The sequence below is a fragment of the Channa argus genome, chromosome 8, assembly GCF_033026475.1.
Source record: "Channa argus isolate prfri chromosome 8, Channa argus male v1.0, whole genome shotgun sequence".
In the NCBI taxonomy this organism is placed as follows: Eukaryota; Metazoa; Chordata; class Actinopteri; order Anabantiformes; family Channidae; genus Channa; species Channa argus.
The window spans coordinates 18,223,819-18,240,752 of NC_090204.1; the positions used below are offsets into that span (position 1 = coordinate 18,223,819).

General features: G+C 38.9%; 1 protein-coding gene across 1 annotated transcript in view; it reads left to right on the top strand.

The window, feature by feature from the left end:
• Nucleotides 1–16,934, top strand: part of pde4ba (phosphodiesterase 4B, cAMP-specific a) — a 157,822-nt gene that overhangs the window by 18,862 nt on the left and 122,026 nt on the right. Inside the window, exons 2-3 of the mRNA XM_067514488.1 lie at nt 3,715–3,800; nt 13,967–14,205. Coding sequence (XP_067370589.1) covers nt 3,759–3,800; nt 13,967–14,205 — 281 coding nt within the window. The 5' untranslated portion in view covers nt 3,715–3,758. The remainder of the gene's footprint in view (nt 1–3,714; nt 3,801–13,966; nt 14,206–16,934) is intronic.

Consider the following 16,934-nt stretch of genomic DNA (forward strand, 5'->3'; position numbering starts at 1 on the left):
ATTTTTTTTTTTTTGGTTTGAAAAGTGTGTTCTGTTAAATTATGCCATTGATTTGAAAACAATCAATCATTCAGCCTTATTGTGGGTTGTGTTGTAGTGGGTCAGCACAGGTGTCTGTTGGGCACCAAGGACAGGACTGGGCCAAATACTCAGAATTGTTCTTGTTAGCTTAGTTTAGCATAAATATTGGAAGTGGACAATTTGTTTGGCTCTGCCAAAGAGAAGAAAAATCTCCTTTGAACAGCGCTCATAAACTCATTTACTGATTAACATACGTAGACTGTAGTTAATTTGTTCTGTCCATACAAGGACTGAGATTGGGTCCTTGAGTGGCCTAATATTTTCCCGGTTTCCTGCCTTTTTACTAAACTCAACTAACCAAATATATTTTTCTTACATACATGAGAGTTTTATTGATGTTCTGAATGAACTCTTGACTAGCAGGTGAATTATTTCCCCAGATGACTAATTATTCAAACACAGGGGCCTAATCTAGTCTTTGCAGACTGTTTTTCTCTCCCCTTCTGCATTTTCACACCTCACTCTTCAGTCACTCTTTCTTTAACCTCTGGCCTTTTCTCTTTCATTCAATAAATCCTCTCTGACCCGCTTGCTTCTAGCTCTCTTCCCCTTTCCCTAACACATTCTTTAAATCCCTATAAGGTTAGTTTTGCCTATCCTCCCCAAGAACAGTCTATTCAGTTATTCATTTTCCTTTCCTGCTTTGCCATCCTTCCTTCGCTTTTTGACACAAAAGAGACTATGCTGGTCTGGAGGAGGAACATGTGAGTAGAACCTTTTAAATGATTGCCTGAATTGGCTCATTAGGGAGGCGCTTAGTGGCTGTGGAGTCGATCTTATCTGCTGCTTTTGATTATTAATTTTGATCATTAGTTGAGAGTGGGCTGAACCATTAAGGCTGCTGCTGGTCTCATTAGCTAAATGTTTCATTAACACGTTGTTGAGGAAAAAATACTGAAGAAAAAGTATAATTTTCCCAGGCCAGAAAGAAAACTCATAGATTGTGTGATATGGAAAGATTATTTGAAAACCTCAGACTAGAGGAAAGAGCAGAGGGCAATGATTATTGTTAATTACTGTATGATACAAAAGGGTTCACATGCGCGTGTGTGTGGTTTGTGTTCATCTGTTAAGGACACACCCCCTTCAAATACAGTATAAGCAATGGCTTCAGAAAGGTTTGACAGCTTTACTTTTACACACTTTAATGTGAGCTTATTTAAATTTGAAATTGTAGATCACCCTACACTCATCAACCCATAACAATCATCATCATCATCATCATCTATAGCTTCTTTCTATCCTGGAGGATACCGGTACATTCTAAACATCCGCTCCAGGTTTTTCTGTATTTATAACTCTCCACATTAAAAGGCTGACAGATACAAATGACAAGTGATTCTCCCCCTACAGAGATTGTGTTGAGGACTGACAGATAATCCAGCTTAAGAGAACAAGCGGAGAAGAAATGGTATAGTAGTTCTGGGTCAACTGTGTGCATTGTTTAAATCGACCACACAACATAAATTTTGAAGCTGTGGCTTTGTCACAGAACAGTAGAGAACCGTATCAGGGAAAGAGCGAACCAAACCTTTTAGTCTGTTCCGACAAAGATTCAGTGTGGACAGTCAGCCAGAATGGGAAGAGAAATATACGCTTACAGTCTGTGCTTCAACTGGAACTTTTACCCCAGTCTCATGTAGTCTGCTTTAAAGCTGGAGCACGTTTTCTTGAAGGACCCCTCTATTTGGCTGTGTTCATCTGCCTCTCAATTCGGACCAACCTCCCTGTCACAGCAGCTAAGGTGCACACACAGCAGGATGATGCCGCTGCTAACACCATACTTCATCATAGGGAAGATATTAACGTGCAACATTTAAATGCATTGTCTTATCCTCCTGTGGAACATCTCTCCAAACGTAAACTATCAAAGTGCTGCTCCCAGGCTGCAGAACAAACTCTAGTACAAAATGTTTTAATCCTTATTAATGTGTCTAGTTATATCACTAATAATCACTAATTTGTGTTTGGATTAGCTGCATATTTTTTCTTTGCCATGATCAATATGTAAAATGTAAAGACAGTAGACAATTAGCCAGTAGCAAGATTTTTCTATGTAAGGTTGTGTAATACAAAATACTTGTTATATAATTTTTTTTTCTAAAGATGTGTGGTAAAAGCAGAGATGTCTAACTGTAATTTGGGGCTTCTAGCAACAAAATGAGATAAATGGCCCTCCTGCTTTTTATGTAACCCTGACTGTTCATTTATGTAATTTATCTGTGACCCTGTTCACACAGACAACTTAAGTAGTTTTGCAATTTTACATATGACATCCTCTTATTTCCTTCAGCCTCTGTCTAATCTGCTACTCCTGAGCCACGTGGGAATCAATTGTATTGTAGACTTTACTTTGTAAGAATCACTGTGATGTACATTGATTTTTTTTTTTGTTTTTGTTCACAGTAAGATTGATAAATTATTTTATTTATTATTATTGCTAATCTGCTTTTTAGGGCAAAATCTGTGATGCTGATTTAGTGTGTAAATTTCCATTGCCATGCAATTTATTTTGTCTACATTGTACATGCATAATCATGTTTAACATGTTATTTTTGTTTAACCAATAGTTTAAAATGAAAATATATTCAGTTTTCTACAACAGGAAGTATTTAAAAAATCAAGCCGATTTTGGGAGATACTGGAACAGTTTGTGGAGTTTAGAAAATAACTTTAATGGTCACCCATTTATTATAATAAATTCTCTACTGGTTAAATAATCAATAAACTAATCTTCTAACTTCTCAAGAGACTGTCATTGGACTTTGGGAATAAACCTGAGTACATGAGGGAAACCCACGCAAGCATGGTAGCAGCACTAACCACTCTACCACTGTGCCACACAGAAAAATCAAGATAATGTAAAAACAGTTTGAAATGGAAATAACCGGTTCAAAACATATGACAAGTAATTATTTATTTACTTTTAAATAAAATCTTGAGTATAACTTTCAACACTGTCGACAGCCAGGTTTCGGTGTTGCAAATGACACTGCTCTCAAACCATCAAAGTTCCAGTGCCAATCAAATGGCCATAACTGAAGTATCCATAATTGTTCTACATTGGTTATGACTTTCTAGCACTGGGGAGTCACAGAAATAGCCAATAAAACAAACAAAACAAAAAAGAATTTAACAAGGGAGTGATCATGGTGCTCGGGTAGCTAGCCAACCTGTTTCTCAGCCTGTTTCTTTTGTGAGGCCTTTAAAAAAAACTTCCACATTATCACACCGCTTTATGAGGGATTTAGGGTTATTGCCTTGATGAATCACTTACTGAATATCCCTCAGTGGAGCAATATTGAAGTCATGACTGTTTTATTTCGACAGCTGTGCCCTGTTCTTTCTCTTAGGAAAAACAAGGCAAAATGAGTGAGAATGACACTTTTCAATTTTGATGCTTTGGGAAGTGTATATATGACATAAATGAAAGATTGAAGAAATACCCCAGAAGATATAACCTGAACTGTAGGAATATTTTACATTATATATGTATTTTTTATATAATAAAAGTCAGAAAATGTCTGCAAATGAAAGAGGGGCCTTTTAAAATCCTTTGTATTTTTCATTTCAACCCATAGGAAAAACCAATCACAAAGGAGTGTAACCTATTTCTATATTTCTGTTTTCCAGGTGTGCACGTGAAGCTGTCTTGGTTGGACAGCGCAGAAGGAAAGATGAGGAAGAGCAGGAGTGTTCTCACAGTGTCCCCCAACAATGTAAGTCCCAATATCCCCAGAAGATCTCTGTAAATCCCCGACATTAATCAAAGCACTCTGGCATCGCTGGGGATGGTTTGCATGGTATTCTTTAATTTTAGCGTTAGTAGCAGCTCAGTGAAACACTGTCAGACAATAAACGTGCGGGGGGTTGCAGTTCACACACACACACACACACACACACACACACACACACACACACACACACACACACACACACACACACACACACACACACACACACACACACACACACACACACACAATAGATATAGGATGGAACTTTTTCCCAAATAGACACTTTTTGACATTTCTGGGTTTTGGCTTGCCCCCCTCCCCTCTTCCATAGTGTTTCTCATGCACAGTTTCCCTTTTGTTAACTCTGTAGCTTCCACTGTCTGCCCTGTTAAACTCCTCACACCAGCTGTTGCATATGTATGTTTTAATTTCTACTACTCGTTTCTGCCTTGGACTGAAAATGACCATAATCAATACAGAAATATGAATTGACAGCGTAAAAAAGGGTTGGGGTGAAACTACAGCGAATTGTCCCCTTAATCTGCACCCCCCTTTATAGCACGATAGGTTTTATTGTGAGTTTTAGCTCCTCGTTTAGCTGTAGTGCCTACAACCTTACTGCTTTGGTTTACCATCACTGCTCACTATTTACAGGCAGTCATTACGTATCTGGTCAGAGCACTGCTGTTTAACAAATGGTATTAAACTCTTGTACTTTTAATGCCATCGCCACACCATTATCATCACACTCCACCTGAAACCGGTACTAAATGTAAATACCTTTTGCAAATCAAATGCATGTATTCAAAAAAGCAAGTTTGGGTGAGTATAGCCATACTGTGCACTTACAGTATCACTGTACTGTATCCTGCACTGTACTGCACTTCACAGTTGCTGTGGGTGTTTGCTCAAACAGTCTGTGCTGTAGCTCACTTTGTGGGTGTACATTACTCAGTCCCGCTCTTCTTTCTTTTTGCTCCATGTTGGTTTAAACAATATGTTCTTTTTTTTCTCTTTTTGTTTGAATATGCTCTTTCTACGATTTTATTAACTCACGTCTCTTTTCACTCTATGTATTAAGTTCTACCCTCTTCTCTTTCCCACCAACTTCTAACTTCCTTAGCCTTCTTTTTGTTAAGAATGTTCTGCTGTGAAGCATTGAACATTTACCTAAAACATACCCAGAACAGTGGTTAAGTGTTTTTGTTTTGTTAAATCAGAAACAAAAAATGAAGGCCAGGGTCTTCCTAGAGCTTCCAAACCCTTAAGGAGGAATCTTGTACTCCTTAAGGGCTTGTAGAAACTGCCTAGGTTATATTGTTATTAAAAACGTTTTAACATTAGCATAAATTGGCTAAATGTATGTTGCACATTTAAGCTAGCAACTGACTGGACCCTGTTAGGCCTTTTGTAATTCGGCATTATCGCGAGGAAAACTTGCAAGTTCGCGGCGACAGACAACATTAGGTTAATGTAAAACACAGACTTGGATATAAGAAATAAAATGTAAATGTTTAATGTGTCATAAAACACGGACTTACCATAGTCACAGAAAATGGCGTCGATGGTCGATAAAATTCTGAAGCTTTTTCAGACGAGGCGGAAGTGGGCAGAACTTTTCAGAGTGAATATCTTACACTATTTTTTTTTTTTTACAGTATACTGTAATGAGTCTAAACATTAAAACCATTAATACCATTGATTTTCTCATTACATTGGCATCTGGAATGAGGTGGGATAAACTGTATTCAGCAGCACAGGAGCAGTCACTTCTTGAAGTTGATGTGTTGCGAGCATAAAGATTCCAGCCTGTGTCAGCAGAAACATGACACAAACTCCCCAGATCTCAAACTGATGAGTGGATGAAAACAAGTCGGATCTGTGGAAACCCCACCTCATGGCATTCAGCGTTCGGGCCAAGCCTCAATGGGTCAGAGGTTTTTGTCAGCAGGTTGGAGACATACACAGTACAAGACAGATGGTTTTAATGTTGTGGCCGAGTGTGTTTCAGCCAAAGTGTTGAGTGTTTTTCTAAATCAATGAGGTTAAGTGTGCTCAGGTGGGACATTGTTATTGGATTTCAGCGCTGACAGAAAGGATTTGGTTTATCTGGTGATATTTAACTGGGATTAGATCTGAATGGTGTAGGTGTCTCTGAGCCTGTCATTTGTGTTAATAATATGGCTCATCAGGAAGTTGATATTTGGACTCGGTCTTGTGTGTCGTATTAATTTCCATTGCATGTACTGGTACAAGGATTGGTTCTCGGCACATTTAGAGGCAACTGTTTGTGCGCGCATGCATGCGCTTTAGTCCATCCAGGATTTCACTGACCTATTTTTGATTGTTGCTGCCTAAGATGCCTGATTTAGCGACGGCTTTGGCCCAAAAATTGTGATGCATGTTGCAGTTTTTGATGATGGTGAATTTTGCGCAACCTCTCAATTTCAAACAAGGGGGATTGTTCGCAATTGCAACCTCGGAGGGACTGGGTATTGTACTGTAGTGTGCTGAAGGGTGGACAGGTTGAATTATGTCACTTTGCCCCACAGGTCTAATGCTCTCATTCCCATGCAGATCACATCTAATCAGCTCTGATCTGATCAGCCCTGACTCTGTGTTTGTGTGTTTGTGTGTGTGTGTGTGTGTGAATGGGCTTCAGTGCTCATTTGTCTGAGTGTTTGAATGCATGCCAGTATTTGTGTGTGACTCTGCATATTTAGCCAAATGTGTGTTTCTATGATACATCTCCACAAGTGCATATTCACATGCTCTGTGCGTTCAGCAAGCCTTTCACTTACTAAATTAAAATCCGCTTCCCAGGATCCATAAGGAAATGTGTTCTAACATGACTCAATGAGCCCTTCTCACTGTAAAATGTCTACTTGACTTTTAAGCTTTAATTTACCCTTTAAAATTTCCAAGTTACAATTAATAGTTTAGATTTTCCCTCAGCCTTTCTGCCCGGTATGTTTTGTCTCTCGAGTTAAGTGAGGGTAGGGATGAACTCTGATGCCTGTCTCTCGGGTCATTTTGACAGTGAGTGAGTTGTGTTTGTTTAAGACACAAACATGAATGAGTCAAACTGCTCATATGTACGCACCCTATCTTCTGACTTGCGGTCTTCCTTGCAGCCTCTTCCTTCCTTCTTCCTCCCTGTTGTTCTGTCTCAGAATCTTTTTTTTTTTTTTTTTTCTCTGCTTCGGTAGTTCAGCTGATATTTACAGGGAACGTGGGTCAAACTGAACAGCTGTTAATTCTTCAATTACAGAGCTTGAAGGCTTATAGTTTTCGTTGGTAGGTAAGGCAACAGTTCCACACTTCCTCCCTCATTTCCTCTCCCCCTCAGTGCTCTGGCTTGTTCTCATTCACTTTTATTTCTCTTTAATGAAACCTATCTCACCTCCCCTCACTGTGTTTAAATGAGCCTTAACAACTGCAATCTTTCTCCATCTCTCTCCATCTCTTTTGTGTCTGGTGAGGAGTAGTGGTGCTGGTTACCACAGCAACAATAACTCTCTCCTGTGGTCCCTTGGGATTAAACAAACAGTGACCTCTTGCTCTTTGCCTGTCAGTCTATCGCCTTGTCACCCTCTGAATGTCAGCATAGTGCTTTCCCTGCATTTGAAGAATGGGATATTTTATTGCATATTTTTCACTCACAGTTTTGCATGTCTTCAGCACAGTAGGTGGTAGGTAATACTGCACTTTATTACTTTACTTTTGTATGTTATCAACTGTATTTGTAATAGCAGGGGAACCCTTTTTATGTTAAGACTCTTTCATAATATCCCGTTTTCTTTTAAAGCTCACAGAGAGAAGGATGATAACAGTAAAAAATACTTTATTTGAAACCCAGTTCTATCTGCATCAAAGCTAAACAGTGAGTAAAAATGCCTGGCTTTCAACTGATAATTGTTAGTGTGTACTAATTGTGATCAATCAATCATTTGGCTATAAAAGGTCACAAAGCCCAAAATGACCTTGTTAAATTTTGTTTTATAATAAACAATGTTGGAACCAAGAGTACAATTCGAAATCTATTTAATTATAGAAGATACAAAAACGATATTTGCTCAGAAAATGACTTGATAATTTTTAAGATTTTATATTATCATCATTCTGTATAATATGTGTAGGAGAGTGAAGAGCTGAAAACATCAGCAGGTTTTCTACTTTGGCTAGAGATGTATTTATTTATAATAACCTTTAGTTGTTTTTAATATAGCATTAACTTTTACATGGGAGCACTGATGGATTAAAACTCTTCGACTCTTGGAGCCCAAAAAGTGAACGGAGGAAGAGGATGGATTCACTGTGGATCTCCCCGTCTCCCCTGTCTTTCCAATAAACAGTAAATCAGTAGTACATGCATACTAAATAAATTAAGCTGAAATAGCTTGAAATTGGCCTTCAGCAAATTACACCAAACATTTCTCAACCCTTCGACAAGCTAAATTTATCACACGTCACACATTGCGCTATAGAGTGGAATAGTAAGCAATTTATTTTATCCCATGCCTGAGACACAGGGATCGGGCTGTTTCACCGCAATAAAGAAAATATGAGGACGAAAGAAAGAAGAAATTTATTTTCACCAGTTTTATTAATATCCTGCTCCTCTGTCAACCTCAAAGGAATATGTCCTCGCTTTTAGCAGCTTGTAAATCCATTTGAATAGAGTCTTTAGTCCTGAAATGGCCTTTTACTCCAAAACAGATCGACAGGTCTGGCACTGGTGTTGCAACAGTGAGAGCACAGATGGTAGTTTTATTCCCATATTGAATATTCATTCATTTTCCTGATCATGCATGTGTAAAAAATGCACACCAGATACAATATCAAATGTGAGTTAGAACCACTAGAATGTACCGTAGGCTCAGCTTCAGATGAATATGTTGGATTTCATACAATACTAATCAGTTGCTTTCAGTTGCTCTCTCAGTGCTCCCATCCCCGCTTCTTTCTCTCATTCATCTGACAATAATTCTCTCCAGCTACACCCTCTCTGCTGTACTCACCCTCTCTACAACCCCCCCCCACCCTCTTTTTTTTTTAAAAACTGCTTTTCTCTCACTTACTTTCCTCTCTGTTTCCTTTGTGTTCCCTCCCTGTTCCTATATAAATCATGTTCTCCCTATTGTTTTGTTGTCTGGGTGTCAAGGTGGCAAGAGTACAGTGGGATTTGAGCACTGGTGGTTGAAGAAATGGGAAAAGATGCCAGTCAAGGATGTCCTGAGGTGCATTATGCTAACAGAGGGAAATGAATAACCATGAATAGGTGCTTTAAGAAAGCAATAATTTGAGAAGAAAATGTTGTTATTGTCCACTTTTATTTCCAAAGGAATAAGAAGAGCAAATAATTTCTCCTTGGTGAGCATTTGACTGTCACCTAGTAAAAAGTATCTGCAAAAAACCTGTAGACTAAGCACCATAAAATTTTATTGGGTCTTAGATGGGTGGAAAGTACCTTTTCAGACATGATAGGTGAGGTCAGACTGCTTTAATCTGACATTTGCTGTTAACTTTTAGGAAAGGAAAAATATAATTTTTATTTCAATTTTGTTGGATAAATATTTGTACCATTTCCGGGCTAGCTGTCCCATCATCATTCCCTCTTTAGTCGATGTACTGTACAGGAACATGTAAGCAGGTACAGTATTTAGAATTTAATTTTTTATTGTCATGCATTAAATTAATCATATTGTCAACAATCCCCATACAGTTATTTAAACTAACAATGACTTGACACTGCTCAGATTCGTGTCCGTCAGTTTACAACCTGATTATACTTGTTCATCTGTGCTTCTGTTTAGACCTCCATTGTTTCCCAAAAATTATTAAAAATGCAGAAACCTTGAATCGTCATTCCACCTCTGGGAGATCTCTCACATGCGTGATTGAAAGAATGGCTTATTTCACAAAGTTCTGAACAGTCTGAGCTTCTAAAGCAACATTTCTTAAAATGTCTTTTGGAATTTTTTTTCTTTTTATAATTCTTTTTACTTGAGGGAGTAAAACAAAGAAATTTTATTTTATCAACATAATTTCATGCACATTCAGCTATTACAAATATTCAAATGTTTGCATTCCCCTACGAGACATTTGAATGTAATTTCTGATGAAGGAACATTTGTATTAGTTGAATGTGTACTCAATATTATGTTGATGGTGAAAAAAACAATTACAGTTGTTTACAGAGGATGGGACAAAACTCTTATACCCCTGTGTCCTCACAAGACCCTTTTAATATGCTATATAGGGTCCTTCTCCCTTTTTTTTCATATTAACATAAAGGACTTTAAACTACTGTTTGTTTTCCTGCACAGGAGAGTCATAAATCAAATGGCAGCAAAAGACTGATTAACGTTGTTGTTTAATCAAATGAGTAATGCTGACATTTTCTCATGTGGACAGTCTCAAAGGGCCGTGACAGATGTGGCAAGGTTGCTAAGCTACATTATCATTTCTATATTAATTATACCCAACAGCAGACGTGTGTGTGTGTGTGTTTGTGTGTGTGTGGGAGGGTGAATGGACATTATTGGCAATTGTGTGACTAGATAAAAATACTATGTGGGTAGTGGTGCTAATAAGGGTAGTGGACTTCTGCACCAATCCTGCTCCTACACACACAGACGCACGTACACCTCCCTCCTATATTATACACACGTCACAACAGTGGCAGGTAGATGGGAGGAGAATAGAGAAAAGACCAGTTGCAATCCCTTCTCTGATTGTATGACTTGCTGGACATTTTCTTCTCTTTTAAAAGGGACTTTAAAAACCTGGTCACAGCTTTGTTTCTGAGTCAGACCACTTGAGTTGGTTACTGCTTTCAATTCACACGTAGTTCATTCTCTGTCTTCTCTGTCAATCAAATGTTTTTGTGACATAAAGGGAGAGAGAACTGCTTTGAAAGAAAACTGAAATGAATCCTTAAAAGCTCTGTGCCCTTCAGTGCGTAATTTAATATAAAGCTGTACGTATGTGGCTCATAAAAGGCCCATTGATTAACTACAACCACTCACACGATCATGCAGTTGATTTAAATTCATTAAAACATAAAAAAGAAACATAACTTCATGATTCCCTGGAAATATGGAAACACCTTAATATCAATGTAAGAGTTACAGGGGCTGAAACATTGGCACACAGCCGGTGTGGTGCTGTATTTCTGTTCAGTGGAACTCTTAACTTTATTTGATCAGACAAATGATTGCCATTGAGCTCAGTGTGTGTGTGTTATACATGTGTCGCTGAACCTCCTATGATATTTCTTCTGTGTTGTAGGTGATCTTTCTTTCTCCTGCAGCCGTCTCCTATCTAATATCACCGGCCTCTTTCCGTCCCCCTTTATCCTCTACAGTGCAGTTATCAATCCCCATATCTCACTTCGTCCTTGCCTTTCCACCACACTGGCTTCTAAGCTGTCATTGATAAGTATTGTTGACTCTTCCTCCTTACTCATGACTCTCCAGCTATCAAGGCAGATATCTCTGAACAGCACTGGCAAACATTAGTGTACTTTTGTTGTGTTTCTATGTATTGCTCTTTTTTTAAAACTTGCAGAGCATTTGAGCTATTTTAAGCTTTTACCATTTGATTTTCATTACATAATTGCAGCCTTTTGATGCTTTATACTTTTCTAACAACAGTTTTAGCAAAGGTGATTTCCTTCAGTTATGTCTTTTTTTTTTTTAGACCCTCCGCACCTTTAAGATGAGGAATGAGTCATGATGGAGTTTTGGATTACTTTTTGAAATGACTGACTTTGACATTTAAATACTACTTTAAAAACAAAGCAAAGAATGACAACTTATCAAATCAAGTTTTACTGGAAAGGCATGTGACACTTTAAGCTGCCAACTAGTGCTGGGAAAATAAAAATGGTATGTGTTTAGCACCTAAATGTATCCAATTTTTGGAATATTAGGATATGTGAAGGCTTCCTAAAAAAACAATTAAAAAACAATTCAGCAATAGACACAACTCCACAGCACTACTCTGCAGGGCCTATACTACATGTTGAGTGTAGAGGTGTAAGTAGTGTAGTATTCGCTATTTATTTGCCATTAGCACTGATTGAACAGTCTCAATGTGTTTGGCTACAGGAAGCTGTAAACGTAAAAACTGTCTAAAGATCCATCCTTTATCTGTAACTGCTCATCCCATTTAGGGTAATGGAGGTGCTGGAGTCTATCCCAGCTGTAATTACATGAGAGGTGGGGTACATCCTGGATAGATCTCCAGTCTATTACAGGGTCACACACAGAAATGGATCATTCATACTCACATTCCACCTACAGGCAGTTTAGGGTCACCAGTTGATTTAGCAGCATGTCTTTGGACGAAGGGAGGAAACTCATGTAATCCCAAGGGCGATCACAAACTCCAAAGAAAAAAGGCGGTGGCCAGAAGCCAGGCTTGGAACGAGGTGAAAACTATCCTTAACTAATTCAACCACCCACGTTGCTAAAAGTTAGCCAGTTTTTTTTTTTTACCACAGTAATTCACAGTTACTAAAAATGACTTGATGTTTTACAGCTTCCATCATGATTACTGGCATTGTGTAGTTAGAGGAAGGCTGCAGGCCAAGAAGAGCTTCTGTGGGACCCAGAGTGGGAGGTTGTATTTACTGGAAAGGAGTACTTACTACTGTTGACCCAGTCGGTGCTACGCTCAAATGGAGAATTACTATAGATAAGAAAATGTCTTTTTTTTTTGTTGTTGTTGTGCTAATGCTTGTACAGTAGAGGACCATGAGTGTAAATATTTTACCGTGGCATCAGAACGGACAGTTATTACTGTACAAAGCTTCCTACTCACACTATTAATAAGAAATGAGGTTTTGTCTTTGGCTAAGAATTGCATCACTGTAAGGCTTCAAAATAGTTATTTCCATGGGCATGTTAGGAGTGACTGGAGAATACTGTATAGCCTTAGGAAAAATAATAAATTTTTGAATTGATTTTGGAAAAAAATCTTTGAATCTTTGAATAAATGAAGATACACCAATCATAAAACAGCCACTGTGGATAAAAAAAAACTAAGATTCTGTAAGTGATGAGACCGTTGCTTTCTAACTTGGAAGGTGATTTCTGGAAATGTCTTGGAAAAGCTCACCACAACTACTGAGGCAACAGATACAGACAAATACTGGATGAAATATTAGTTTTCATTGCTGCGGCTATAGCTCAGTTGGTAAAGGCAGTTGCTTACGGACCACAGGGTGAGTGGTTCGATCCCCGGCTCTGGCTATATGTCGAAGTGTCCCTGGGCAAGACCCTGAACCCCTAACAGCCCATTCCCCCTCCCCAGCGATGCAGTGCCGGTCCAAGCCCGGTAGAAATTGGGGAGGGTTGCGTCAGGAAGGGCATCCGGCGTAAAAACTGTGCCAAATCAACATGCGGACAATGATCCGCTGTGGCGACCCCGAACTCACGGGATAAGCCGAAAGGAGAGTAGTAGATTGCTGCGTCTAGTTAGAGGTTGGAGGTTCAGCTTTTCTTTACTTGTCCTACATGAGAATGTGCAGTGTTTTCTGTACTTTACATACGTGTTCCATTTGTTGCTCTGTCTCTTGCTCATTTGCATTTGTCAGAGTCTATCAAACCCTTCCGACTTGTAAAATTTTTAATTAGAGTGTGGCTGAGGAATAAATAGTTTTTATGCCCTGCAATCTGTTTGCTACAGACAGCAAACACCAACAAGACAGATTAAGCCAGTAAATGGAGAAGGACAGAGGCATCAGAGGGGGAATGGAAAAAAATGAAAGGAAAAAAAACAGACAGGTGGGCTCCATGTTGTTACATTTAAAGTACTTAAAGTTATAATAATGACACACACGTATATTTTTATGACCTTTGCTTTTTGCTACTGCGGTGGAAGGTTGTTGTTAGGAATTGGAGCCTGTGGCTCCATATCATGGATTTATATGTAGTGTTATAATAATTAGTTCAAACAGATGTTTTCATGCTCTGCAGTAGTTTTCCCAACAAACAATCCTGTGGTGCCCCCTAGTGGCTGTAAGCTAAAAGTACCCCCACAGCCTTTTTTTTTGTCTTTGCTCTGCACTGTCCTGTTGTGCTTTTTCTCTTTTTGACTCTAAATTCACCTTAAAATGTTCTGCCCCCCCCTCTCTACAGGACAGCAAGGACCCTCCAGATTGCTGCCTCAGTGAATCTTTTACCTCTCCGTCCTGCACTCTGGGGGTCGACCTACGCCGTGGCCTGCGCCGTTTCTCGGGCAACCTGCAGCTACCCCCGTTGTCATGGCGTCAGGGGGAAAGGTCGCGGACACCTGACGAAGAGATAATGGCCAGGCCAACATCTCTGCCGTTTGGAGCCCCACCTAGGATAGACATCACTCCGGTTGATTCCGAATGGTGAGTGGAAATGGAAAACATAGTTTGAGGGGTCTTTTGCTAAAGAGCAATGTTTTTATTTTTTTTTTGGAAAGAAGCAAAAAAGGCATGGGTATAATCACTTCTGGCAATGTAGATATGGTGTTTTTGCATAGCAGTAGATATAATGCATAGGCCCGTCTGCTGACACATGCTTCATATATATCATTACAGGGGCCAGTAGAACATACAATCTTCAGTTTCCTGCTACTGATAGATGGAGATTTGCCCTGAAACAAAGCAACCAGAGAATACTTTGGCTTGCATAGTACACACCTTATACTCTTTTATGAAGTGTACATTCACACCAACATCCAAAAGAAGAGAATTGATATAGGACTCAGAAAATTACTTGTACACTATTTAATAGGTGAGGCTGTCTTGGTAGCCATCCTCTGCTAACTTTACCCAGACGTGTTGAGATCTGAATGACGTACCACTTGGCTGGACAATGGCACGGAGGGAAACCTCATCACAGTTATAAGACACAAGAATGATGAGGTTTTTGGGGTCTCTTGAATCAGCATTTGTGTGTCAGAAATGGGGCACCCTTTCTGGACATAGAGAGGAAGAGGAGGTGAGGGGAATCTTAACTTAAGATTTGGCCTTAAAGAGGTTCCTGCAAACTGTTTAGACAGTGTTAACAGGACCTGTCTCAAGTTGTTCGTTGCAGAGAGAGAAGGCTTTTTACAGTCTAAATCTTGTGGGACAGTTGAGAAATTGAGAATATTTGGTTTGCTGATCTCATGCTGTTTATATCTGCATTTCATTCATGATCTAGTTCTGTTTTAACTGACAGTGACTATAAGCATCAACTTGTCTTGTGATGTCTTTATAGACATGTTGACATTAAAATCAGCCTGTAAGGACAATGTGTGCGTGGCACTGCAATGGAAAATATTTGTATACTCTTTGAAATCAATTAAGGACACTTGGAGGGTAATTGAATGCAGTTTCTACAACAAAGTTATGTTGAGCAATTTATTGGGTTCTCCAATAAGTAACAGATTGTTTAATTATTTGCTGTGCCCATGCACAGCTACAATGTGCAGTTTAGGCAGTACATCTACAACAGCAAGTGGCCAGTACTCAAATTCAGATGTGCTTTGACTTAAGTAGCTAATCAGTCTTGATTGCTGTGGTGTGTGTGTGTGTGTGTGTGTGTGTGTGTGTGTGTGTGTGTGTGTGTGTGTGTGTGTGTGTGTGTGTGTGTGTGTGTGTGTGTGTGTGTGTGTGTGTGTGTGTGTGTGTGTGTGTGTGTGTGTGTGTGTGTGTGTGTGTGTGTGTGTGTGTGTGTGTGAGCGAGCAAGAGAGGGATGTTAGTAAAGATAAAGCCAGTTGAGGAACACTTTAACTCCTTACAGTTAGAATAAACAAGGGTTGCTGGAAGGATTGGTGTTAATCAGCACTGATTAGTTCTGCACTGTGTTTGTTTTTCAAATCAATGTCAGTGTCTGTGTCTTGTTGTGCAGTAACTGTCTGCCATGCTGAAGATATAGTTCTGTCAAAGAGCATTGACACTGTTGGTGTTGACTTTTTGCTTATGTCTATGAGCAGATTAACCAAATGTAATGTTCCAGACAAATGCATTTCAAGTCCTGAACATGAACATTATTGATCAATATTCTTGAACATTTAGTGTTTATGATAGAAACATTTAATGCAAAGATAAGGCAAGAGAACAAGATGATTTTTTTTTATTAGCATGTTAGTATTCCTAGTTTTTCCATCTTCAAGATGCTCATGCTTTAAATTGAAATTAAAATCCATTTGTTCTTTGGTAAATTGTATTTGAGATTAAACAGCTTATTGAGGAAAGCTTTGTACAGCTGCAAGTTCTAGTTGTGCCAGCAGAGGACAGACCTGAATAACAAAGTCCTGTAAATAAACAGGAATGCAGATGCTTCTACAAAGGGGTTTACTAAATGGTTTTGGTGTGAAAATGATGTGAATCTACAGCATTGCTGTAGCCCTGATCACCTTTGTTTTCAGCTGATCCACCCCTGCACTCTTTTTTAAAATACCAAATGAAGGAATTTTGTCTGGATGAGATTAGAGGAGCTAAACCAAGGAGCACTGAAGCTGGTAAAGATGCTTGTGATGGTCCAAGGAACAGGGAACATCTTAAAAATTTTATTAAACCCATCTGAACACAAACAGTGGTGCTCAAAGTTTGAAAACCCTTTAAATGTTTCCCTGTTTCTGCATAAATATGATACGATTTTGTACGAAATTTGTATGTGTTTAGTGAAAGTACATGAACATCTTGGATTATCAAAGGATTTGAATATGAAATTAGAATCAGGCATTTTAATCAACAGGATAAGAGTCAGGTTTGGGTCTGACTCTCTGGGAATTTCACTATCAGTATCTGATCCTAACAGCACAGGTTAGCAAAGGTGTCACGGCTTAAATAAAGGAAGTTTACAAAGACTGTAGAAGATGCTCACTCGGTGGTTCATGCATGAAAGCTGATCAACATTCTTGAATTGAAATTGTTCAGTTGAAGTCTTTGCTGCAAAATGGGGTGACAAGTTATAGAAAGTTTGGCAATAATTACAAAAAATGACAAATTAATTATCAGTGTCGTTCCTGACTGATCAGGGTTGGTAGCCATGATTCACTATTTCCTGTAAGCCCTGCTTTTAGCCACAGTAGAATAGTTATGGGCTGTATCACCGTTACAGTTTAACTATAGTTTTACTGTAAGT